The 24,834-nt window shown below is 41.0% G+C and overlaps 1 protein-coding gene across 2 annotated transcripts in view; it reads left to right on the forward strand.

The window, feature by feature from the left end:
* The window catches only part of UTRN (utrophin), a 1,532,463-nt gene that overhangs the window by 621,438 nt on the left and 886,191 nt on the right, over positions 1-24,834 (forward strand). For both annotated transcript variants that reach the window (XM_078648677.1, XM_078648678.1), the window contains 4 exons: positions 3,535-3,684; positions 4,987-5,071; positions 11,285-11,499; positions 14,754-14,871. In XM_078648677.1, coding sequence (XP_078504803.1) covers positions 3,535-3,684; positions 4,987-5,071; positions 11,285-11,499; positions 14,754-14,871 — 568 coding nt within the window. The remainder of the gene's footprint in view (positions 1-3,534; positions 3,685-4,986; positions 5,072-11,284; positions 11,500-14,753; positions 14,872-24,834) is intronic.

Below are 24,834 nucleotides of genomic sequence, written 5' to 3' on the forward strand. Positions count from 1 at the left end.
CTTTAGCTTCACAGTTTGCCTGAGTTTCTGTTTGCTATTGGTACTTCATGTCCGCTGGTCCCTGGTTCTTAAATCTTGTGGGTGGCCTGTGCCAGGCTGTTAAGGTGTCACCCTGTCTTCAATGGTGGAGACTTGGGCGTTGTCTTGCAGAGTCTGTGATTGCTACTTTTCATTCTGTTTTCGTGGAAATGGTGGTGTGAGAGGGTTGCATTTTAACTGGGAGGTGGATGAGTTGGTGCCCTTGCTCCAGGGTGTTTTGTGGTTGTGCCTGATGCGGGCCTTTAGTACCAGTGCACCTTGCTGGCTTTAGCAGATAAATGAATAGTCGTTCCTTATACAATAATCTCAATAAGCAATAGTTGAAGCTGAGGGGCATTTTTAATCAAAACATACAGTAAAAATGAACAACGATGTGGGTGCCAGTGACAAATGCGCTCGCTGCTCTCTTATTTGATGCACACATGTGATGAAGATGATTTGTGTGCGCATCGTATAACAAAGAACAGTACACACGACCCGTTAAATTGTAATGCACACTTTCATTGGTTCTGTGCAAGTCTTCAACTTATGATTTAACGGGTCATGCAGTTCTTTCCTATATGATATGCACAACGATCATCTTCGTGCTCTTTGAAATAAAAAGTGTTCTTTAGAAGTTAAAAATAAATACATCAGTTATCAGTCTGGGAGTTCCAAATATTACCAGCAAGTGGAGCAGTGCTTTCATTTTGGCAATGAAGCAAACTGCGACAATCAGTTTGAAAGAGAATTGATGTAGGAGAGTTCCCACACTCTTCACTTAGGTTTTACCATACTGTGAGACTATCTCTCAACTAAGCTAGGCAATTCACCACAAAAGACGTTCCAGAGTTCTTTGTGCTAATGAGATTCAAAATGGTAGGTCTAAGCTTCAATTACATTCTTCAACCTCTCTGTCCAAACTACACCTACGTACTGCCTGCTCCAGACCCTGAAGATTAAAGAAAGTAAATCCCACCAGTATGGGTACATGTCGTCCCACACGCTTGTGTATAATGGTCCACGTTGTCTTTGAGACCTCTTCCTTCAAAGAAGCGCACATCATAGGTCCTCTTTGCCAGGCAGATGTAACAGGATAGGCTTTGCCAGGGAACGCTTTGCAGAGAGGCAGAAGGTCATTTCCCTTCCTTGAGTAGGAAATGTTGTAAATTACCTGTGAGCCGCAGGGAACTATGCCACAGTAAGGGAATGCATGTACCAGCCTAGATTAGTTATTTAAAAGAAGGGGAAATGACAATCATGTAAAAGTCACCTAAGTAGCATTGAAAATGAAAAGGAAAATGTGACTGTTGGGTTCATTTCCCTTTGTTACTTAATATGTTGCACTAAATACATTTTAGTCATTTCATAACTGAAGCAAGCAAAACTAAATTTTATACAAATGTACACTTTTAAAAGACTGCTGCTACTTGAAAAATCATAGCCACAAGCCCATATTAACTTTATGGTTGCAAGTGGAACATTTTTGCCAACAAGACAATGAGATTATCATCTAGTAGTTTTGCATAACTTTAAATTTTTTATTGGAAGGGTGAAAATTGTTTTTTTCCAACTTGTAAATCACATGCCCCATCTTTGGTGTAACAAGATTTCATCTCAGCTGAGTTAGATTTTTCTCTAAATATGTGTGTTGAACATTTACTCTACATTTTGCTGAATTACAAAAATATAAAAAATGCCAACTTCACAGCATCAACAGTTTCCATGTCTTGGGGAAAGGCACATGCAGCGTGGAACTGTTCATCTGTTCTCCCCCTCACCAAGGTCCAAGAACCAAGTATCCAGAGTCCGACAGCACAAACAATTGCAGGGGAAAGATGCCAAAAAGATGTTTATCTTTACATTAACTGGTAGAATTTTACATTCATCCGTCTTTCCATTTACCATCTTTCATGATTCAAAGAATCAATGTCTCCCCTACTTGATCCCACTGATAGAAGCAAGGCTATTGCTGTTACTTAACACACCACACCACACATACAGGTGAGGTCTACTTAAAGACAGTTTTTGTCGATTTGGAGGTTGTTCCAAGAGAGAGTGTTTGCAAACCTGTAACAGCGTTATGGATCACGCCATGCTTCACATTATGTTGCGAACCAAGGAAAAAAGCCATTACATGAAGTTGCAGACTTCATTCGGATGGTATCCTGTGGGTTTGCTTTGAGCTGAAAAGGAGGTAATAGCAATCCGGATCTTCAGCATGACGCCTCAGTCTTTGCTTGTGTAGTGTTTAAGGAAGTTTAGTATATGGCGGGTGTGCTGATTGGTATAGCATTGAAAGTTACAGAATGAGACTATCCACAAGACATACCCTCCCCATAGAGCGCAAGACTAGACCCATCGAGGCCCTAGAATTTGGCTAGACTCCATACGTTTTGGTAGTGGGACCCATCTCGTGTTGGAGCAACGGCAAACCCTAGTGATGTTTGAACATTAGGCAATAGATGCCTGTTCACTTCATTCTTAAAAGTTGCAATTGTGTTTTTCAAGGCCTTTTACAAGCCTGTTCTTAGCTCTTCAGTTTTCCTTTTTAAGACTCTTTATGCACAGTAAGAATTTGGGGCAACAAGTGATTTTGATGCATTGGTTTACAGACACGGTGGGTTGTTCAGTGTTTTTATGTTGCAATGTGAGAGTACATTTAACAGTGGAGTGTTGTCTGGGTTGAACTGGGACCAAACATAGGCCCATGAACCAAATTAAGTGGACCCTATTAGTGAAACAAATAGCTAGAAAAGTGGCCGATATTTCAAAATCATGGCAGTTTTAAACTTATAAATACCAGTTGTATACGTGCGAAACGTAAGGGAGATGGTATGCCCCTGTGCTAGCGGCAGGAAGTGATTTCGGTAATATTAGAGAAATCAACAGTAAACTTCGTCCCACCAGACACTAATACAGGCGCACAAACAGCCAAAAGTCAGTCCATGCACTGATCTCTGAGACCAGCACTTTGGGCACTTCCAGATTGCCCTAAAGGCATAGACCGTGGATTTTGTAGGCATTTCATTTGTAGCCACCATAACACATAACGAAATGCAGTCCATCCAACCCTGTCAAATAGATCTCTGTTTCCATAGAGTTGGGATATCAGCATTTACAACTCAGGAAAGTTCCCGTCTGGACATTACCAGACAGCTTTGAATAAATTGGCCTGCTATATGTTACATTGAACCGTGTTTACCATACAGCACGAGCTATTACTTTAAACCATGAGTAGGCACTGCTCCAAAAAAACGGAAAGGACATAACTTTTTTTTTCAACTCAAAGCAATTGCATACATTTGAAATATAGACTGCAGAGATCAGCAATCACCAGTAACATATACTGAATGCATTTGCCACTGCTGCTGCTTTAGGTTTTGTATGCTGAACAGTACATTGCTTCCTGGAACCTGCAAAAGAACAAGTCACTTGTGCCTTGAAATGTTACTAGTTGTTGGTAATTTATATACCAGCAGCCTATGACGCTGGCTTTTTTCTGCCTCCTGTTAGGTTGTGGCCAAGGAGATTGAAATGCAAGGTGAGAAACTAAAATGGTTGAGCAAGACCGGCCCAGAGATACTTTCAGATAAAAGTTGTAGCCTGCAGGAGAAAGATAAACTTACCGCCAGATTAAGAACCATCGGCATGAACTGGAACAAGGTATGACTTTCACGCTATTGATTTCTGATCTTTGCTGTAACGTGTCTGGCAGCTACTGACATCGCTCCTAAGCAATAGATGGAGTTAAAAGGCTTTGCCAACAAATCTTTTCTATCAGTCTTCAATCGCTGCTTAATTTACTCATGAATTGATTTGTGCATGTTCGACTACCACAGTAACTAAAAAGATCTGCCCACGTTAATGTCCTTCTTGCTACCTGACTGAGCATTGTGTTGACTATTTCCCTATCTTGTCTTCCTCCCACAGTCTCTTTTTTCCGCTTCCATTATTTCCTTTTCACACTATGACACGTTCTTCTAGGAAATTAAGTCAAGTTTCTCCACCTAAATTTGTTTTCACTTTTGATAATTTGTTAAGTGGCTTTGCAGAGTCTTAATCACTTCATCTTGTGAAAAGTCGACATTCTGTAGAAAAAATGCAAATCGACGACATGTTTCTCATTCTTCAAGTTATGTTTGTACAGATGCACCTTTTTTTTAACATATAGAGACAAATGTTCATTGACCATTTCTGGTCTCTGTGTGGGAAAATGGGTGCTACTTAGTTTTTCAAAAGCCTCATCCCAGATTCTGTGTGAAGTATAGCTCATTAGGGCATTCACCCATGTTGGTGCATTCTTTAACTTCATGCTAAGAGGGAGAACTCTAGTAAACCTCCGGGAAAGTCATACCATTCTGTTGAACATCCCTTTGGTTAAGAATGTTGAATAGAGTGTTTCAGTGTTATTCAACTTGATTTGGATGACATTAGGAGAAATGTACTGTTGTTCAAGAAAATTATCAATTGACGTGGTGCAAACAGCATACTATTGGTCATTGTTTTTTCTCTTTACTCCCAGTCACTGGGGAAACACATTTCTTTACAACAGAGAGTCGCAAGCAAGACTTTTCCACACTTTGTGCATTATTGGATTTTCCTACTATTCTGCCACAACATAAAATTCTCTAATTCACTGTGACAAAGAGGCACAACTAAAGGTTTGTTTGTGAGCTGACACGAGTGACTGCCAGAGCAGGCCCACTTTAAGTAATATTGTCCAAGGCCTAAAATTCTATTATTGCAGAAGCCTTTTCCTATTAATGGCCAGTGATTCCATTCGCTTATAAAATTTCAAAATACTTCCATTAGCCAACTGAAAATAAGACTTATGACTATTTGGTATCAGATAAACTGAATTCTATTTTTGGAGCAGGTGTGGTTTCTAATGAGTTTATTAATGGAGGTTGCTTTACGGAATGAACAGAGATGTCACTTAGCTGCTGTTCTGTGCTCCCGTTGCAGGTGTGCAGAGATGTGCCCGACCGTGTCAGAGAATTGGAGGACTATGTTCAGCCACCGCGATACGTGGCTCCACAAAACCCTTCTGGTAAGTCTTGATGGCATAATGCTCATGTGTTTAATTCTTGCATTTGTAAACATTTCCAGTTAACACTGAACTTTTAGTGGAGAATTTTTATATTTTCTACATATATTGCCCACTTCATCACAGCTGTTGCTTTATTGGAATGCAGTTTGGTTTCCTATTCATAACTCTAGAGTGTAGCATCTAGTTTAATATTGGTTATTGGGAGGGCTCTGGCTGCTTGTCTTGTGTCCATGCAAAGGATGGGATAGGTAAAATGGATTACTTAGCAGTATGGCACTGGAGGATGCTTTAAAACCATTGCCATCTATCAGATGTAGCCAAAGAACGTTGTTATGGTTGTCTGACTCCCGAAGGCCCTTTCCATTCACATGTGACCTTAAGTGCACCAGGTACTAAAATCTGTAACAAAGACATCATCTAGATATTTAAGAGTAAGGGTGAGAGGGATAACTAAAGGAGGACACTACATGCCACCATACTGTGCGTTATCCCACAGATCCAGTCTGACCCTGTATCCATAGGTTAGTTAAAGGGGGCATACCCTTTCTACAGCTGCACTCAACACCCCATCCATTATTTTAGCCGTATGAAGTTGAAGTTGAAATGAATTTATTGAGCGCTCGATGACCAAGCGGTTTCTTGGCGCGAAGGAAAAATGTAAGGGAAGAACTACTCACTCGGCAAAGGCTTGTGAAAACAGCCAGGTTTTCAACAGTTTGTGGAACTCCATGTAATAAGCTGTGGTTCTAATAGTAAGCGGTAAGGAGTTCCAAAACACAGGGGCCAGGTAGGAAAAGCACCGACCGCCATGTTTCTTCCTTTTAAAGCGGGGGACATGTAGTAGGTTTTTAGTGGAGGAGCGAAGATCACGGGTGGGAATGTAAGGCTTAAGTTTGGTGGACACAAATGATGGGACGGATCCAGCTAATGCTAGGAGGACAGGATAAGTGTATGACCCTGAGATTTTGAGTAGGATCCTAGTGGGTTGTGAACTATGTCAAGGAAAGTGAGACACCCAGATCTGATGCCTGCCAGTCAAGTTACTTCTCATTGTGATACAGCCTGACTGTGGCCATGAATGAACATGTGGGATTTCATGTGCTAATACAGATGCTGTCAGGCTCTGTTAAGAGGAGCTCCAGAGCAAACAGGGTCTACTCTGCTCCTCCTGTGTTGGTTGTGGTAGTCTGCCACTGGTATCCTGGGTCCCATCCTACTGCGGCTCTGCAGACTGGACCAAGTACCACCATTCCCCATTCGACCCTCAAGGCAGCAAGTGTAAGCTGTCAGTTGGTTACCAGGGTGGTAGTGTGGGGGTTAAGAGGTGGGAACTTAACAATTAACCAAAAGACACAATAATGTATTTTCAAGCTCAGTTTTATTTGTATATGGAAAAGAAAGTTTAATATCACAACAGAACTCAGTACTATACACTTTAAATGGAAGGTAATGTACTGTTGTAATCTGTCACTTTTATCAGTGAGGGGCTACACTCCCTTCTTTTCACCACTGAGGTTGGGATTCCATAAGTACAGTCTCCAAGATGCTAAAGGGCTTAGGCGTTGATCAGGCAAAGGTGCAGATAATGTCACATACTCTAACTAATCAGATGCGCAACTCAGTGATTTTTTTTTAGCCCACTAGCGAAAGTCTCAAGCATATGTGGCAGACTTGTGTGCATGGGCTCGTTTGTTGCCGGTGCAGGCTAAGCGCCATGCTTCATTTCCAGTTATCATTGCAGTTGAAGCAGCGCAGCTAGTAAGGTTTGTGGCCCTGCCCTCATGGTAGTTGCATTGTTCATGGAACAGTATTGATGGGATAAAATTAGTGAGGCTAGATCTGCGCGCAACTCTTGCCTTCCTCAGCGACATCTTCCCTTTCAGTTACAGACAGATGCTCAACTTCTCTAGTTGCGGAACTCCACACTGGCTCATTTGTGCGGGTGTATCTCCACCAGATGAAGCCTTTTGGTGATTCTGGACTTCCCCACTTCAGAGGCAACAGAGCTTCACACTCTCTAACTAAGTTCTGCCGCAGTGAAGCGAGTTTTCAGGAGAATGGTGTAACTGTTTTTGATAGCTAGTGTCGACTGATTCTGTGAGAGACGCAGGGAGTGACCGACTACGTTATGGGATTTTATACAACTTTTATGTATTTGTATCAATAACTTATATTTTTACAACTTTTAAATGTTGCCTCTTCCCACTCCGATGAATTCAGGACGATGTATTTTATACATATGAATTGATTTTAAAAACTTATGGTATGTTTGAAAATTGTATATTGTATTTGTATGTGCTTTTATGGTTAAAACTAATCGCAATAAAGTTTTTGAACTGAACTGATTCTGTGAAATACAAAGAAAACATGGGCCCCTATTGGCAATTATTTTATTCCAATAACATTAAGTCTCATCGAAGGTCACCTATAGCCTCTCTAACCTGTCCCACTGGATTACATTATTGCCTCTGCTGTACAGGTGTCCTGGAGCTGGAACAATGCTACTTATACTAAATGTTTGCCAATTCCAGGGACAACAGCTGCAAGTGTTAGGAGGCTTTTTTTTACTGCTTTACCAACGAGTTGTTGCATCTGTGTAAGTGTGGTTCAATGCAACTCATGGTGTCCGGAATGGCTCAACCGACAAGTTAAATGAATTACAAGCATGGGGGCATTGTGGGCTTATGATCAGCATCATAGTAAGTGATACTGACTCCACCCGTGTCAATTCACAAAGGAAAAAGAAAAACCTTTTGATTGGCATTAAACAATTTGATTCCCAACCACAATATGGCAGGATTATGCACTGAAAGTGTATGTGTAAGAGCTTCAAGCTGAAAACCATAGTTTACAGGAAAGTAGCTTGTATCATTTTAGAACTATTTTCGTGACCTCTAATTTCATGATTTGATGGTAGTGAATACACTATTCAGCATCATTTGGTTGCTTGAGAGTGGTTTATGCTTGCTGTTGTCATGGATTTTCCAGATTTAAAGGACAGCGATAGATGGCGCGGCTGTTTTGACCTGTGTGAGTTGCTCCTATGATGGATAGTACTTTATGATTGCATGCTTGCAGCTTATATTTTGAAGTTCACAAGCACTTCCCACTATCAACAGGACGGTTCAAAGTATTATACATTAAAAGTCTTCGTTTTCCCTGTCATCTCTTTTGGGACCTGTTTGCTGCACTGTGGATCATCAGCGGGGGCTAAAAAATGAAACAAGGTGAAAAAGCATTCAAAGAATAATGAACCTGCTAGCGCTATCTGAGTAATTTTCGTGATGAACTTTAGATTACAAAAGTGACCAAATCAGATCATATGCAAAGAACCTTGAACAAGGTAAATCTAATAAGATATACCTTTTAAATTCTGTCCTTCATGTATAATCTATTTCCCTTGGAACTTCCATTTCCCTTGCTTGCCACAGGATCACACTAAACACAAATGCTTCATATGTAAGGAATGTCATTACAAGAATAATATTACACTTGGAGAGGATAGAATAATAGTACAATGTACCCAGAAAGAGCACTAGGGACTACTAAGTACCCCTAGTAAACAGAATAGAATTACCAGAAAAGCACCAAAATGAAGGGTGATGTGGATTATGGAAAGGAGGATCAAAGGGATTCAGAATCTGAAGTGTGTTGGAACCTGCATATTGCAGTGCTGCAAGAAACCGTGTAGTTGTGAGGGGCGCAGGGAGGCCGATACAAAACAAAGAGGTCGAATTGATAAAGACACCACGAACATAAACTCAGCGGTGAGAGCAAATTGAGAGAATCCAGTCACGCTGCAGTAAGGGCCATTGAACTCTTCATTCATGGTTCATATCTCCTGTTACTTAAAAAAAACGGTGGCTCCCCTCCAGCTACACCCTTATGTCCGAGTTCCTGAAGTAAACAGAGAGGAATTTTGCATCAGATGGAATTTATCAGAGTCTCTATCATTTGAGACAAGTCAACTAGACTACCTCCAAATTAAAACGAGGGGGATAATTAAAATTCGCAGAACTGTTTTGTCCTGATGAAGGTGACATCTTAGTACACCGAAACGCCGCGTCGACAACTTTTGACAACTGTGATCTTTTAAAGTCTATAATAACTGTGCATAACTGTATACTATACATAATGAGTATTGCATTATATGTTTAGGAGGTTTATTCCTTTTTTACAAACCCAGATGTAATTTTAATTGATGGCACTGTACTGATATAAATGATATGCGATTTTTTATCAACGTATAATAAACTGTTTATTTTTTAACATACCATTTATGTTTTATTATTCATATGTTTGTGTTCTCACCTTTTTAATATTGTATAATTCATGTGTATGCTTTTACATGGTTGTCATTGTGAGGAAATTGGGCAGCACAGTGAAGGGTCTCAAGAGTTGTGCGTAAGGGACTTGATTTGTTTTTTACTTCTGTTCTCCTTGGTCCCTTATTGTACCAAGAAGGAGTCCTCCCTTTCTTTTTTGACATTTCCCTTGCTTGCCACAGGATCACACTAAACACAAATGCTTCATATGTAAGGAATGTCATTACAAGAATAATATTACACTTGGAGAGGATAGAATAATAGTACAATGTACCCAGAAAGAGCACTAGGGACTACTAAGTACCCCTAGTAAACAGAATAGAATTACCAGAAAAGCACCAAAATGAAGGGTGATGTGGATTATGGAAAGGAGGATCAAAGGGATTCAGAATCTAAAGTGTGTTGGAACCTGCATATTGCAGTGCTGCAAGAATAATGTATGGAATAACAGTACAGGCCTTGACAAGAGATAGCAATGTAAAATACATCTGCAGTCCCAACTCGAAAATAGCATCAACTCTAAAACTATTTATTTTCAGAGTCTGTGGTCTGATACACAGGATAAATCAGTAACATTGGATGTGACACAAAATAGAATGTAGTTGCACTTAGAGTATGGGCACAGTCTGACTAAGTCTCAATATTCACCCCTAGAGTAAACATGTTCTTAGTTTTGTGGGTCTTTTTTGTTTCTTCTAATGGTTTTGTTTTACCCTCTACAGTGTTTTGTGCATTGAGTTTTCTCTGCTTCTGTTGGTTATCTTCCCCAATGTGTTTAAGGTTGTGGCTTGCTCTTCCAAATATGCCACCTCCCCATTGTACGACTGATTGGTAGATTTTCATTTTTTTGGGTGAGGTAGTGAAAGAGGTTATTTTCTGAGGTGTCTGTCAGCTGAGCTGGTTTTTTGCTTCGGAGATTTTCTAGCAGGGCTCTTTGTAAATGTTTCAGTTCAAATTTTGTGTGTTGAATGGTACAGCATGTGTGACACATTGAGTTTAAATACAGTTATTTCTGACCTACACAGTAGTTGCGTTTTAGGTTAATGGATGACTGCACACATATTGAAATCGGTACTGTATCAAGATTCTTTGCCTGAGTTTATAGCTGTAGGCCTAATTCAAGACTTTGATTTAAAAATTTGATGTTTATTCCCCATTCTCCGGGTAGCGGGACATGGATTTCATTATAGACTTATCACATAATCAGTCCATCTACTTGCCATTTTTTTATTCTTGAGATCAGAATACATGTATCAATAGTGTGTTGTTAAAGCCCACTTTGAGGTGTGGATTGGCCTGCACTGGGTGGGAAATAGATTTAAATAAATAAGGCAGAGGAATTCAGATTTGATTAAAGCTTGTCCAGGTTATCAAAAGTCAACCAGAGCAGTAAGGAATGGTCTGGGATAACAATATATTTTAAAGGATGAAATGGCTTCTGGAAAGAAAGGAAATCCTAAACCATTAAGGAAGGGTCCTGCATGGAAGCAAGCTTCCTCTTTTCGCAACATACAGAAATAGTGCTGAAAAAGATCAGCAAAATATTTCCTTAACTAAAACAATATTGCTGCATGAGTAGGTCTGCATGGAAGAAATGTTGCTGTTTCTTGGGAAAACAAAAATGATAAAAGCAGCAGAGAATTGTCAAATTCAGTGTCTGACAACAATATCAGCTAATTTGAAACATCCACACACAGTTTGTCATTACTGAAGACGCAAATTTCATGTATGTTTAAATTGTTCCACTGTAAATGTTTACAAATGCATTCTTTATTATGCTTTTCAAGGTTTCTGGACATCAGTAAGAAAGTAATATTATTATCATGTATATAGTGGATAAAACGAATTCGAAATGCACACAAATCATGTTTTTTTCTCTATATTTTAGTCTATTCTCCTATGCAAAAAGTGGTACTGGTGTCTTCTGCGAATGAAGTTCCCCTGTCATCCCCACGTAGCTACGAGCTTCCAGTGCCAGTAGATCTGGATAGGACTGCCACAGAACTGGCAGACTGGTTGGTGTTGATTGATCATATGCTTAAGTCGAACATTGTCACTGTAGGAGACACTGAAGAGATTACTCAAACCATATCCCGGATGAAAGTGAGTAGCATTCATATTTCACTTTCTAATAGTATTACTTAGATTTAAGAAATACATTCCTAAATAATGTCTTTGCTGCACTCTTTCTATGGCTGTTCCCATTCACTGTTGGCATAACAAACTTATATCTAGGAAATCTTTGTTAGTTCAAATCTGGGTCATGTGGATGTGTTTTTCATCAGTATGCGCTATGAAAGCAATCTTCTGTAGATCTGGTCATAGTCCGACTTGGAATGCTTCAAAAGACTGCAGAGAATGTGGAAGGTCTTTGGGGTCCATTGCCTGAATTTTTGGAACAGGGTCAATCCTAAACTTTGAACAGAACTGAAATAAAGCTTTCTTCAAGAGGAGTATGTCTGCCTTGCTGTGCTGATGGTAACTCAAGAAGTATTGTTGAAAAGTACCAGAAAATGTGTATGCTGAAAGGTGCATATTATAACAAGAAACATATTGATTGAGACATCTAGCTGCAGATTGCTAACCTTGGAACATCCAAGGCATCAAACCCGATCCGGAAACGTTTGCATGAACCCTTGCGCCCCAGTAGGTGATGTCAGTTGGCTGTTCATGACGACGTCAGTGTCGTCTGCGCCGAGTGACATCTGTATCACCTATATAGGTGCCCCCTCGGTGCACTGATGTCAGTTCTTTTCTTTCTATGCCAGCTAGCGCAGATCCGTGAAGAGAGCTACCCTCTGTCACTTTTTGACAGGCTTTTTTCAACGTTAATTGGTGTGTAGGTTTTCCCTCGATTCCTATGAAGACTTCTGGCTTCAAACCGTGCGGTACCTGCCATTGCACCATGTCACTTAAATTTGTCTCTGGTGCCTGGAACGTGACCACGACTCAAAGTCGTGCTCCGACTGCTGGGCTTTTGTTCGGAAGGCATAGAGGCAGCGGTCCCAAAAAATGCTTGCGGCCTTGCGTTCATCTCAGTGTTGCTCACCTCAGAGGTCTCATTCCCGGTACCGGTCAAGGGGAAGGTCCAGGCGTCACTCGGTGAGTTCTAAGTCCTCGTCCTCCTGCTCAAAGTTGTCGAGTCAGTCAGGTAAGAGGCATAAGAAATACAAAGTTGAATCAAGTTCCCTCGTCTCCCTGTCCGCCGGCAAATGTGACAGAGGAGCCTTGGCTCTTTAGGCCTCATTCTGCGGAGCCTTCCTCTGTATAGGCTCCACACTTCCCTGTCTTTCCATGGGCTGGAGCAAACCTCACAGAACTTAAAGAATTCTATGATGCCATGTGCCTCATGTTTGGGTGACCTGACCCTTCCGGTGTGTCTTTGGGTTCCGGAAGCTCAGAGGTTCGGTTCTGTGCTGACAGATGCAGGCCCTGGCGCTGATGGCCCAAAATGGATCTGGTGGTGGATCCCTGTAAACATCCCCGGTGCTGGCCCCATGCCGAGACTTGCAACGTCAGTCCCATTCTTATCCACGATGACCTGGAGCCGGATCAGTGCCTTTTGACACAGATTTTGGTGCCAACTTTACCCTTGGTTCCTACGTCGGTTCCTCAGCCTTATTTTGATGGGCTAGGGTTGGAGGAGGATTAAGAGAGTCGCTGGACCATTTACAAGACCAGCCTAAGCAAGAAATTGACTGGTATGAGGAATTGGGTGAGGTCAGGGGACTGGATACCTGCCCAGATTCTGGCCTGCTATCTCCCCCTACTGTGATTACGGAGGAGGAAGCTTCATATGTATTGTGGTGAGAAGGGTAACTGAGTTCCTGGACCTTCAGCTCCCTCTTCTGTGGGTATCAAGACAAACATCTTGACGGAGGCCCTGCAACCGGGTGTCTCCTCCTTGGAACCCCTCCTGCCTTTTAACAAGGCCTTGATTAATGTCCTTCTGGGAGCCTGGTCAAAGCCCAGCACAGGGGCTTCTGTGAATAGGAAAATCACCCGCTGCCATCGCCCTGCACCAGGTGTCCCAAAATTCCTCACCAATCCACCTCCGCCGAGGGCTTGGTGGTCCAATCCTCTACCTCACAAAGCGCAGTCCCTTCCGCATCCCCGTACGTGGAATCAAAGAGGCTGGATAGTTGGGGCAAGAAGATTTTTCCTTCCGCCAGCCTTGTATTTCGGGCAGGGAACACTGCATGCCTATTGACCCGCTACGTCCTCTCCATGTGGGAAACAGTTACGCAGGTTCTGCCACATGTCCTGGAGAAGAACTGGGCCTTTCTCTCACAAGCAGTAACAGAAGGGAGGGATGCAGCCAAGTTCACCATTCATTGTGGGCTTGACACCATCGACTCGCTGGACAGAGCAATGTCCTTGTTGGTGGGTATTTAATGTCACATCTGGCTGAGGCTGCAACCATGGCTTTGCAATGTGGTGTTTCAGTACTTGACATTTGTCAGGCAGCAACTAGGGCATAACCGCACATGTTCTCTAAGCACTACTGACTGGAGAGTAAAGTCCAGAGGGACGGCCTTTATGGCCACTCCGTCCTGCAGGGCTACCTGGTCTAAACTTGTCCACAGTACCTCCTCCGAGGATAGTATTGCTGGGGTATCTATTCTAAGGTAAGGAATCTGCTGCTAGACGCCTCTATCGATGGACAAGTTACTTACCTACAGTAACACCTTATCTGGTAGAGACATAATCTAGCTGCAGATTCCTTACTGACCCACCAATCCTCCCCGCACTACGGACAGGTTTGTAGGGCCAGGGCTGATCCCTTTCAGGGTCCTAGTTCTGTTCACACCACTATCAGTGCACTTCATGGCTCCCCGCTCTGACGTGAAAAGTTGTAAAAAGGAACTGACATCAGCGTGCTGAGGTGGTGCCTGTATAGGTGATATGGATGTCACTTCTGGCACGTACAACTCCGACGACATCACGTGGAGCCGACTGATGCCACTTACTGGCACACAAGGGTATTGGTCGAGCAAATGTTTCCGGATCCAGCTCCACGCCTGGGATATTCTAAGGTAAGGAATCTACGAACAGTGATTAATTGACAGGTCCTTTTCGTAATTCATATTTGTAGAAACCACAAGTATAAAGTATGTTAATAAATAATGATTGATAACTGACAAAAAAGGCACACTCAAATTAGCACATGCTAACAGCCTACTTGATTTTACAAAATGCCATTTGTCAAATGTAATAAACAATGAGGGGGCTAAGCTGGAACATAGAAGTCACAGATCATGCGCTTAACTATTCTTGTATAATCACTGTGAATAAATCTTGCAGCATTATGTAAAATGAAACTTATGAATTCTTGGAATTTACTTTATCCTTTGCAGATAACTAAGGAAGACTTAGAACACCGCCATCCCCAGCTTGAGTCTGTATTCACGCTGGCCCAGAACTTGAAAAATAAAACTTCTAGTACTGATGTTCGCACTGCCATTACAGAAAAGTGTAAGTCACGCACAATGTTTACAGATGTGTTTCCAGATTTGCTGCGCTCTTCTCCATACTTGAAAAAACATTATTAAAAATTCATCATAATACGTTTTGTAATCAACACTACAAAAATGTTTGATATATCATAAAGAGAGATGATTTAATAACTAAAACATACATTATATATCGATTGATATGTGAAATTGCATTATGATTATTGTTTTCTTGTAAATACCAGTAATATTGGGCATCTAAAACTAATTTTTTATAAATTGTTGGTGTAAGAACAAAAAGGGGTGAAAGGAATATGTAATTGCAGGTACAAAATAAAAAATATATAACCAAGCCAAATTGTAAATGTCCATGAAATTAGTAATAGAGAATTACTAGACTAAACTAAGACGAATGAAAGATGTTTAGTATTCCTAAACATGTATTGGGTACAACCTGATAGGACTTCCTAAATAAGAAAGTAGTTATCAGTGACAATAACAAATCATGCTTTATTTTTCACTGTAGAGGAACAATATCATACCCCATTCCACCATATATTATACTAGAATGGTTTTGCAGTCTACCAGTTAAGTGGAGAAGTGGAGAAGTGTGGCTCACTGGTTAGAGGAGGCAGACCTGGAAGCAGAGGCCAGCCCGGGACCAGGGTTCAATTCCCAGCTTGGCGGGGTCTTGAGTCCTAAAATGTCCTAAAATGTCCATGGACTCGACAATTCTCGCTCCGGTGCCTACTCGATTCACGGGTTCACACTCTGCGACTCTGGGCAATAGCTTGCTTAATCTCCACAACGGCCCCCCATGGCGGGATGCCTGGCTTTCACCTTGCGGATACCCTGCCGGGTTAATCTCACAGGGGAATACCAGGACGGGTTCCCTAAGCAAGCGCTTAGAAACCGCTTGGTGATTTGCGCTATATAAATTCCTGTACATTTACATATTATCATAATGCAATGACAATTAATTAATCAACTAATTTACATATCACTGATCAAAATACTACCTAATAAAGTATCGTTAATGATGATGGAATTGAGGTGCCAAAGTGTCATTAATTGTTTGCCACTGTCCCCCCAGAAGCTAAGAAAGGGAAATGAAAAAAGCACATGAGTAAGGGAGCCTTGTCAGTAGAACAGAGCTGCCTGCTATAATCAGCTAAGATTATTTTTATAGAAAGTGACTAGATAAAACAATCTGTTGTAATTTAAAAAAAACAACAGAGTGAGTAAGGCTTACAGATCTTGAATCCAAATGAATGTTGCATTAAATCTTATGTACGTCAGTGAATTCCCATTTCAATTTTATTCTTTCATTTCAATTTTGTTCTGTAGTTTTTATTCTCGATAGAACATGAAGGCAATATTGTAAACTTGTAAAATGTTTGTCTGCAATTCGTTACCTAAACTTGGAATCTGTTACCTTTCTGTAACTCAGTCTGTTGAAGAAGCAAGTTTATCATATTGACCTAAGCAGATTTAAAATGATTGTAGGAAATCAATTTTCCATTAAATAAAATCTGACTAATTCAGTTTAAATCTTCCAGTCTCCAACATTTCCAGAAAGAAGTTTTATTTTAAAATTTCAATATTATAGAAAATTGTTTAGTGGAAAAAAATGATTAATCAGATTTCTTATTAACAAAGGAGTCTCTAAAAAGGAAGTATGTCTAACTTTGGTTCAGGGCAGAAATTTAGGTTGTGTCCTGGTAATTTTTCATTAAAAGAGAAAGGTGATTTCCGGCTTTTTTGATCTTGTGCCATCCAGAAATATTATCATGGTCATTGGTAGAAAGCCATTAATTGTACAGAACTCTTTAGTTCTGTCAATATATTCCATTAGAGCTCTTTTGACATCTAGGGTGTGAAGACCTCTTTCGGTAACCGGATCCGAATGTGAAAAGAAAATGAGTAAATCAACTGACTGAGGTGGAAAGATGAAAACACTTTTGAAAGGGATTTTAGGTTGGTTCTATGGACCACCCTATCTCTGTGTAGCTGGAAGAAAAGATTCTCCAAGGTTATTTCCTGGAGCTAACTGATGTGCCTAAGTGAGGTAATGGCTATTAAAAAGCAATTTTCCAGGACAAGAATTGTAGAAGGCAGTTGTGAAGTGGCTCTTATAGTGGATCCATAAGTCTGGTGAGTACTATATTGAGATTCAATGCTGCTGCAGGTTTGAACTTTAGCTGGAATTACTATTTTAAGGCCTTCCATGAATGCCTTAAAAAAGGTACCTTGAACAAGGATAATTGTTGCCTGTTTTGTAGATGGTAAATGTAGACGTATGAAAGTGTAAGTGAGGCCAGAGTAATGCAAATGGAAAAGATAGAAAACAATGTATCGCACAGTTGCATCAAATGGATTAATTTCTTTACTGCGACAGTAGAAAACAAATCTTTTCCACTTCGTTGCATAACATCCTCTATTTGTAGGTCTATGTGCTTCTTTTAAGAATGCTTATAAATCAGGAGGGAGATTAAGGTAACCCAATTCTATGAACTCAGGAGCCAAATCGCATGGTTGAGCTTATTTGGATTTGGGTGCCTGATTTCGCTGTGGTTTGGAGTAAGAAGGTCCGGGTTGAGGGGAAGCTGCTGGTGGGGAACAGTAGAGCATTCGAGTAGTGTAGTGAACCATAGTTGACAAGCCCAAATAGTAGCTACTAGAATAGGGGTGAGAGACTTTTGCCTGAGCCTCCGAACCACAAACTGAAGCAGAGGGAGAGACGGAAAAGCAAATATCCCTGACCAGTTCATCCATAGAACATTGCGTTTGGATAGTGGGTGAGGGAATCTGGAGGTGAAGTCTAGGCATTTTGCATTGTCTGCAGTTGCGAAAGGTCTATTTGTGGAAACCTCCACTTGTGAAAGCATGAGACAAGGACTTGTGGGTGGAGTTCCCACTCGTGGATTTGTTGCTGCATCCTGCCGATAAGGTCCGCAAAGTGGTTGTCCATCCCTGGGAGGTGTTCCACCAGCAGATGGATGTTGCAACGTTTCACCCAATGCCAAATCATCTGAGTTGAGCGTGATTACTGTAGAGAGTGCCTCCCCCTGTTTTTGTGAATAGTACATGGGTGCCATGTTGTTCACCTGGAATAAGACAACCTTGCCTGCCAGCTGAGTTAGAAATACTTTAAATGCTAGGTGAACAGCTTGAAGCGCAAGGTAATTGATGTGGCGACCCGAGGTGACTGGAATCCCAGAGACCGTGACCTGTGATATCCTGAAGATAAGCACCCCATCTTGTAAGGGATGCATCTCGGGTGAAAATGATCTGGGGAACAGCGTCAAGAAATGGCCACCCCTATGATAGATTTTGTGTCTTCCACCACTGCAGAGGCGATGAGTGTGCCGGTCCACCACCGCTAGATCTTCTAGCTGACCCTGTGATTGAGACCATTGGTGTGCCAAACATTCTTGCAGCAGTCGCATATGCAGTCGAGCATGTGGTATTATTGCGATGCAAGATGCCATCATGCCTAAGAGTCGCATAACTGTTCTGACTGTTATGTGTTGGTTGGGTTGAAACTGCTGTAGCAGTGTTTGGATATTTTGAATCCTGGCTAGATTTAAGTATGCTAAACCCAACTGTGTGCTGAGCATGGCCCATATATATGGCTGAAGCTGTAAAGGTGGAAGGTGTGATTTCTGTATGTTGGTAGCAAACCCCAGTTGATGGATAAGATGGAGAGTAGTCTGTGTGTATTGTTGACACAGGAGATGTGTACTGGCTTTGATGAGCCAGTCGTCCAGATATGGGAAGACATGAATGTTCTGTCTGTGCAGATGTGCTGCTACTTCTGGAAGACATTTGATGCACACCCAGGGTGCAGTAGTGATTCGAATGGAAGAACTTTGAACTAATAATGTTTTCTAGATATAACAAATCTGAGGTGGATTGTAATGTGGACACAAGCGTCCTTTAAGTCTAATTCTGACATAAAGTCACCTTTCTGAATCAGTGGAATCATGATTGTAGAGTGATCATATGGAAGTGTTCTGATATTTTGTAATGATTTAAGTGCCTGAGGTCTAAGAGAGGCTGTAGTGAGCCGTCTTTTGGTGGCATTAGAAAGTATAGGGAGTACACTCCTGTACCTTGGTGTTGAAGAGGAACGGTCTCTATGGCTTCTTTGAGTAAAAGATCCTCTACTTCCTGTTTGAGCAGGTTTTAATGTTCTATAGAGAGATTGTGTCTGCAATTTGGAATGCTTGAAAGTGTAGTTATGAGCTCCAGACAGTAAACATGTTGGATAATGTCCAACATCCATTGATTTGTTGTTATGGTTTTCCAGGCGGAGACAAAATGTTGTACTCATCCCTGACAGGTGCTAAGAAGTGGTTGAGGGGAATAAGCAGAGAGTCACTGCTTGGAGGTGGAGGTGTCACTCACACCTTTACCTTTTGAATTATTTCCTCTATATGTGGCCCTGTAGTTTCCTCTTGAGGGGGAGGTTTGTTGCTGCCCATAGGCGTAGGTAGAGGCATCGGGTGTGGGTGTTTTGCTACCCTGTTTGTAGAAGCGAAGTTGAAAGAAGCCATGCCAGGCAGAGGTTTTTAGCGCCCTCATTGATTTAGCTACTTTGGTATCCTTTTTCATTTTTTTTAATGCTTGGTTCACCTGGAGACAAAATAGATGCTCTTTATCAAAAGGCATATTTAATAGTGTTTGTTGCACCTCTGGCTTGAAGCCAACTATACGTAGCCAAGCATGTCTATGCAACAATACACTTGTGTTGACTCGCCTGGGGGCTGTGTCCGCTGAGTCTAGGGCACATTTAATTGACTTATTAGAGATAAATGTTTCCTCATTTACAATCTCTTGTCCCCTTTTTTATATTCATCAGGGAGGTATTGGAGGAGTTCTTCCATTTCACCCCCATGTGCGCTGTCATATCTAGCTAGCAAGGCTTTTGTTTTAGCGATTCACCAATGATTTAAGGATTGAGCTGCCATCCACTTCTGCGAGGCATCAATAAGCTTGAATTCCTTATCAGGTGGAGGAGCATCATCTGAGAATTGAGAATGGATTCTTTTACGGGCAATAGATACAACTAATGAGTCTGGGGAGAGCTGACCTTTACTGTAAATAGAGTCTGAGGGTGCAGGCTTATATTTCTTGTCGGACCTGGGCTTACTTATACGGGCACACACTGGGTCTTTGAAAATGTAATAAGCGTGTCTAAGCATACCATTAAGCATAAAAGAGAGAGAACGAGAGAGAGAGAAAGAGAGAGAGAGAACGAGGCCAGAGAGAGCGAGAACGACAGAGAGAGGAGAGAGAACAACAGAGAGGAGAGAGAACGAAAGAGAGAGAGGAGAGAGAACGATGTAGCCTTACGGCTAGAGTGGTCGACCTCGAAGCTGATGAACCGGGTTCGAGTATCTGCAACGACGCTCAACATCCTGTGATTCTGGGCAAATCACTTAATCTCCCCGTGCCTAACAAAAATGAATGTGTCCATCTGTAACAAAACTGGTGCTCATGAAAAGCGCTCTGATACCTGATGTCTTGAGTCTAGTTCGCGCTATATACAACTCTAAAAAATAAAATAAATAAATGAATAAGGAGGTATTGACATGCTTTATGCTTATTGGACAAAGTTTCAAAAAGGAAATCATCCTCAATAGGGTCCCTATGCAGGGAAACCTGGCGATATACTGCTGGCCTAGTGATGAGGTCTTGAATAGATGAAACATCATCAAGGGGTGATGGCCTGGAAGGGTAGAGATCTGGGTCAGTATGACCCGGGGGATCAACGTCATAATTATCCCAAGGATCTGTGTAATGTGGTTATGAATTATCTCCTCCTCCTAGATCATCGATGGGAGACTGGAGACCCCTGTGGTGTGAAGTCTTCTGGTTCACCCTGTGAATGGTGTGGTGAAGGTGGTGGTGATGGCGGCAAAGAAGATGGAGGAGGTGGTTGAGGTTGTAGAGAAGGACGAAGAAGAAGATTCAACGGGCTGTTGCAAAGTCCTTTTTACTTTTTAGCAGGCATTATTACATCTAGGGCCTCCCCAAAGTAAAACGTGCACTTAGTTGATTTGGATGCCGAGTTCACAAGCTGAGCTAAAATACCGCCAGTGCGAGGTTGTATATGAAGCTTTTCTGCTTTGGATTGAGCCCTCCGCATGGTTCGGAGGATTGGTTCTCCAGGCAAATTTGATGTGGAAGCGTAAGGTTTTGGTACCGAAGCAGTTTTCTTTTTCGGGTCCCAGATGGTCTGAGCCTACGAGGAAGGAAGCGTGGTGCTCGGAGCCAAAGAGGCAGGTGGTTGGCTCAGTGCTTAGTCTGAGCGACTCGTTGTAAGAGCCTGCTGTTTTGGCTTGGCTTTTGGTGCCGAGAGCGAGGTGTCCGTAGCAGGTGGTCAGTGCCTACCCTACCACGGCCTGCTGGACGTGGTGGCCGGCAGCTGAAAACTCAGTCAAAACTGAATATTTTGGGAGATGGAACACGGGCAGGGGCTAGACCGAAGGATGATCTTGCAACTGGAGACCAATGGTGTGGTCGGAGGCGAAGCCCTATCCGAAGTCATGAATAGAAAAGGCCTCTTCCTCCAATGCAAAGGCCTAATGAAGTTCTTCCTTTTCCTATTCAACATCTTGACCTAAGATGGTGTGTGTCTCTTCGATCTTTCTGTGCTGCGTCTCTCTGAAACGCACCCAATGGCCTGCTTCCTGATGGTCCAGAAGCAGACGTAAGTTGCAAATCTGATGGAATGTTGGTTTTCAGATACGTTGCGTGGCAGTTGGGGCAGTAGCAAAATGGAGTTTGTTCCATTAGCAGTGCATTCTTGGTCAAGGCTAGTTGAAATAAAGAGTAGGTCTAAACGAGTGAGCTCCGGAGCCCACGATTGAAGCATGTTGAATCAGCATGTGAAAGTTCTCTGATTTTCCCGATGCAATGATGGAAAACGCAACCGAAACAATACCGATGAGGGTGGCAATGAACAGCAAACTGAAAAGAACCAGGGACTATCTCGAACCAGAGCACCACAATGTGTCCAAACCCAATTGTGGAAAGAAAAACAATCTAACAATGAACTTGCACACATCTAGACCCAACACTAGATGGCAGAAGTATGCAGAGCATGTGAATCTACAGCACCACATGCCACAAACAAATGCTTACAGGGTACATAATATCCGCCTGATTCATCAAGCTAAATTGCACTCGCAAAGGGCAAGATTCTCAGAATTCGCTATTTAAGAATTCGCACATTTGCGAAGAATTGAATTTAAGGAATCTCTATTTGAGATTCCTTAAATGCAATTCATGAAGCATTTTAAAATTGCGAAATTGCAATTTTGGGCCGCTATTTACCGAGAGGTCAGACCTCTCGGTAAATAGCAAAAACTTAGAAAAATGCATTTAAATGCATTTTTCTAAGGTGCATGTTACACACACACACATGTCCTTTGGACATGTGTGTGCGCAACACCAATGTAGATTACATTTCAGGGGTGCTAGAGGGTGTCCTTTGGACACCCCTGCACCCTTGAAATCGCATCCTTATTTGCGATTAGCTAATTGCTAATCGCAAATAAGGAATAACTCCCCATGCATTCCTATGGGCCTGTAGGCTAATCGCAAATAAGGAACATGTAGGAATCACAATATTAATTGCAATTCCTATATAAATCCCGTTTTGCAAGTCCTTAATAGCGATTCGTTATGAATCGCTATTAGGGGCTCGCAAACGGGAGAATGATGAATCAGGCTGTATATTCCTTATTGTATTATTAAAAAAGGGCAAATTATTGATATCGTTGCTAAAGTGTGAATAACTGAATATGAAATCATACAAGTTCTAGGTACAAAAGTACAAGTGGGACCACTTTTCAATCAATTAATTATCTTTCTGTTTAATAATGTTTAAATTAAGATTTCTTGTTTCACACTGACACCAACATTCAGAAATCAAAATATTTGATTGTTTTTGGTATAATGCCATGCCAAATCAATAAGAGTCAAAATATGTTCTGTAGCAAAATTGAAAGCAAACGCTTATCAATAAGCATACTGTACCAGAGACTGCTGAAAATGCCTTAATTTCTTTAACGAAAACAGGTATTGTATTCTGTGGTTCTTAAGTATACTTAAGAATATTGTCCTATGTTGAAAATTACCTCTAATTCTTTCCAGAAGGGACCCTTTATTGAAATACTGATAGAAGTGGAAAAGGAGGGCAGCCTTGTTTTGTACCCGATACAATTTAACAAAAATAGATGTCTTAGGAAAGCAATAAAGAAGAGAGCCATCTTCAAAAAGTTAGGGCCAATACCATACCAACCCAATCTGATATCTTTGCAGCTTTCAAAGAGTTCACTACAAAGGCAATTTAAAAACTATAAGATGTTTGTATTATATTCAATTACGTTATGGCACTATACAAAATCAATCATCAGACAAATAGGTTTTAATAAAATGAGGCATACATTTATCTAATTGACTACAGTTTGAAAAAAATAATTCTACCAAACTTAATCAGAGAAATAGGATGATAATTCTTATTGGGGAATGGACCACAATCTTTCTTAGGAATTAAATACATCATGACTTAAAGGAATGCCCCCTTCAATTTGTAATTACCCAGATAATGTCTACACAAGTTAGAATGGTGTTGTGCCTGAAGTCTCAAAACATTAAGTAAAATTAGACCGGAAACCAGTTGCATATGAGAAGTTTGCTTGCTTAAACTGCCAATAGCATTTTGAATTTCAAAGCTAGAGAAATATTTTTCCAACAAATACAAGTCAAGATTAAAAATCTTAAAATGCTTGAAAAATATGAGTTTAACTCAGAGTTGAGCAGAATGTTTCCAGGAGTCAATTAAGTTTCATAAAATCTAGTGTAACACTTAGACATTTACTGAAAATTAGAAAATTTGCAAACCACTATTTATTAATAATGGAATGTTTTTCTATTTCTCCCAGATATTTATACTTGCAAATTTCTCCCAAATGCTTAAACAGCTATCCAGTAATTTATCTGTCTTATTACATCACCTGCGGTATTGTGTGCTAATCTTAAGCAAACAAATACACTATCAGTAGAACTGTGATAGGGGTTTGAGCATTTGCTCCTCCTTAGAAGATATGGACAATTTCAGTCTTGAAAGTGATTCCTTTACATAAAAAAAGGCACTTGTTGTAAGTTGTTGTAGATGGCGTTACTTTATTGTCATCAACATCTTTATAATTCCAGAGGTCTTGTTTTTACTCCTTAGGAAGCGCAACAGCCGACACATGTTTCGTCCTTGATGGTCAGTTGGACCAGGGCTTTCTTAAGGCTAGTAGAATGTTCCACATAGCATAGAGAAGTAGCTTTGAATACACTCATCAATCTTCAAATAAAATGAATTGACTGCTGAAATTATGTGCTGCAATAGGTCGTCCCGGGTTAGTCCCTCTTATCTATACTAATGGTGAGATAGCTCGCTTTATGTAAAGGAATCACTTTCAAGACTAAAATTGTCCATATCTTTTAAGGAGGAGCAAATGCTCAAACCCCTATCAATCACATACCTATATAGGTCCAGTGCCTCGAGCAAAACTCCTCCATCTCTTACTCATAAACGCAGGCAATTCCATCCAGGACCATGATCTCTGGACTTTTTCTGTATTTCTGAACTATGAGTAGAACTCTTATTTAATTCCCACTTAGCTTTATTAAGTTGTCCAAGACAGTCCCTGTCATTTGATATGCTACACTTCTACCTCAATGTTTTAAAACTCTCCAAAATGTGTTTATACTTATGTTTAATGACTTCACATTTTCAAAAGTGCAACTTCTTGTGATGACCATAAAAGCATTCCAAACAATATGAGTAGACATATTAGGGGGTTGATTGAAATGATAAAAATCCAGAGTAAAATTGTCAAATGGCAACACAACTTTTGCCACTTGACTTCATCACCTTTTGAATCAAATGTTTAATTAATTATATAGGGTCAATTTGAAC

The sequence above is a fragment of the Lissotriton helveticus genome, chromosome 6 (assembly GCF_964261635.1).
Source record: "Lissotriton helveticus chromosome 6, aLisHel1.1, whole genome shotgun sequence".
NCBI classification, from domain to species: domain Eukaryota; kingdom Metazoa; phylum Chordata; class Amphibia; order Caudata; family Salamandridae; genus Lissotriton; species Lissotriton helveticus.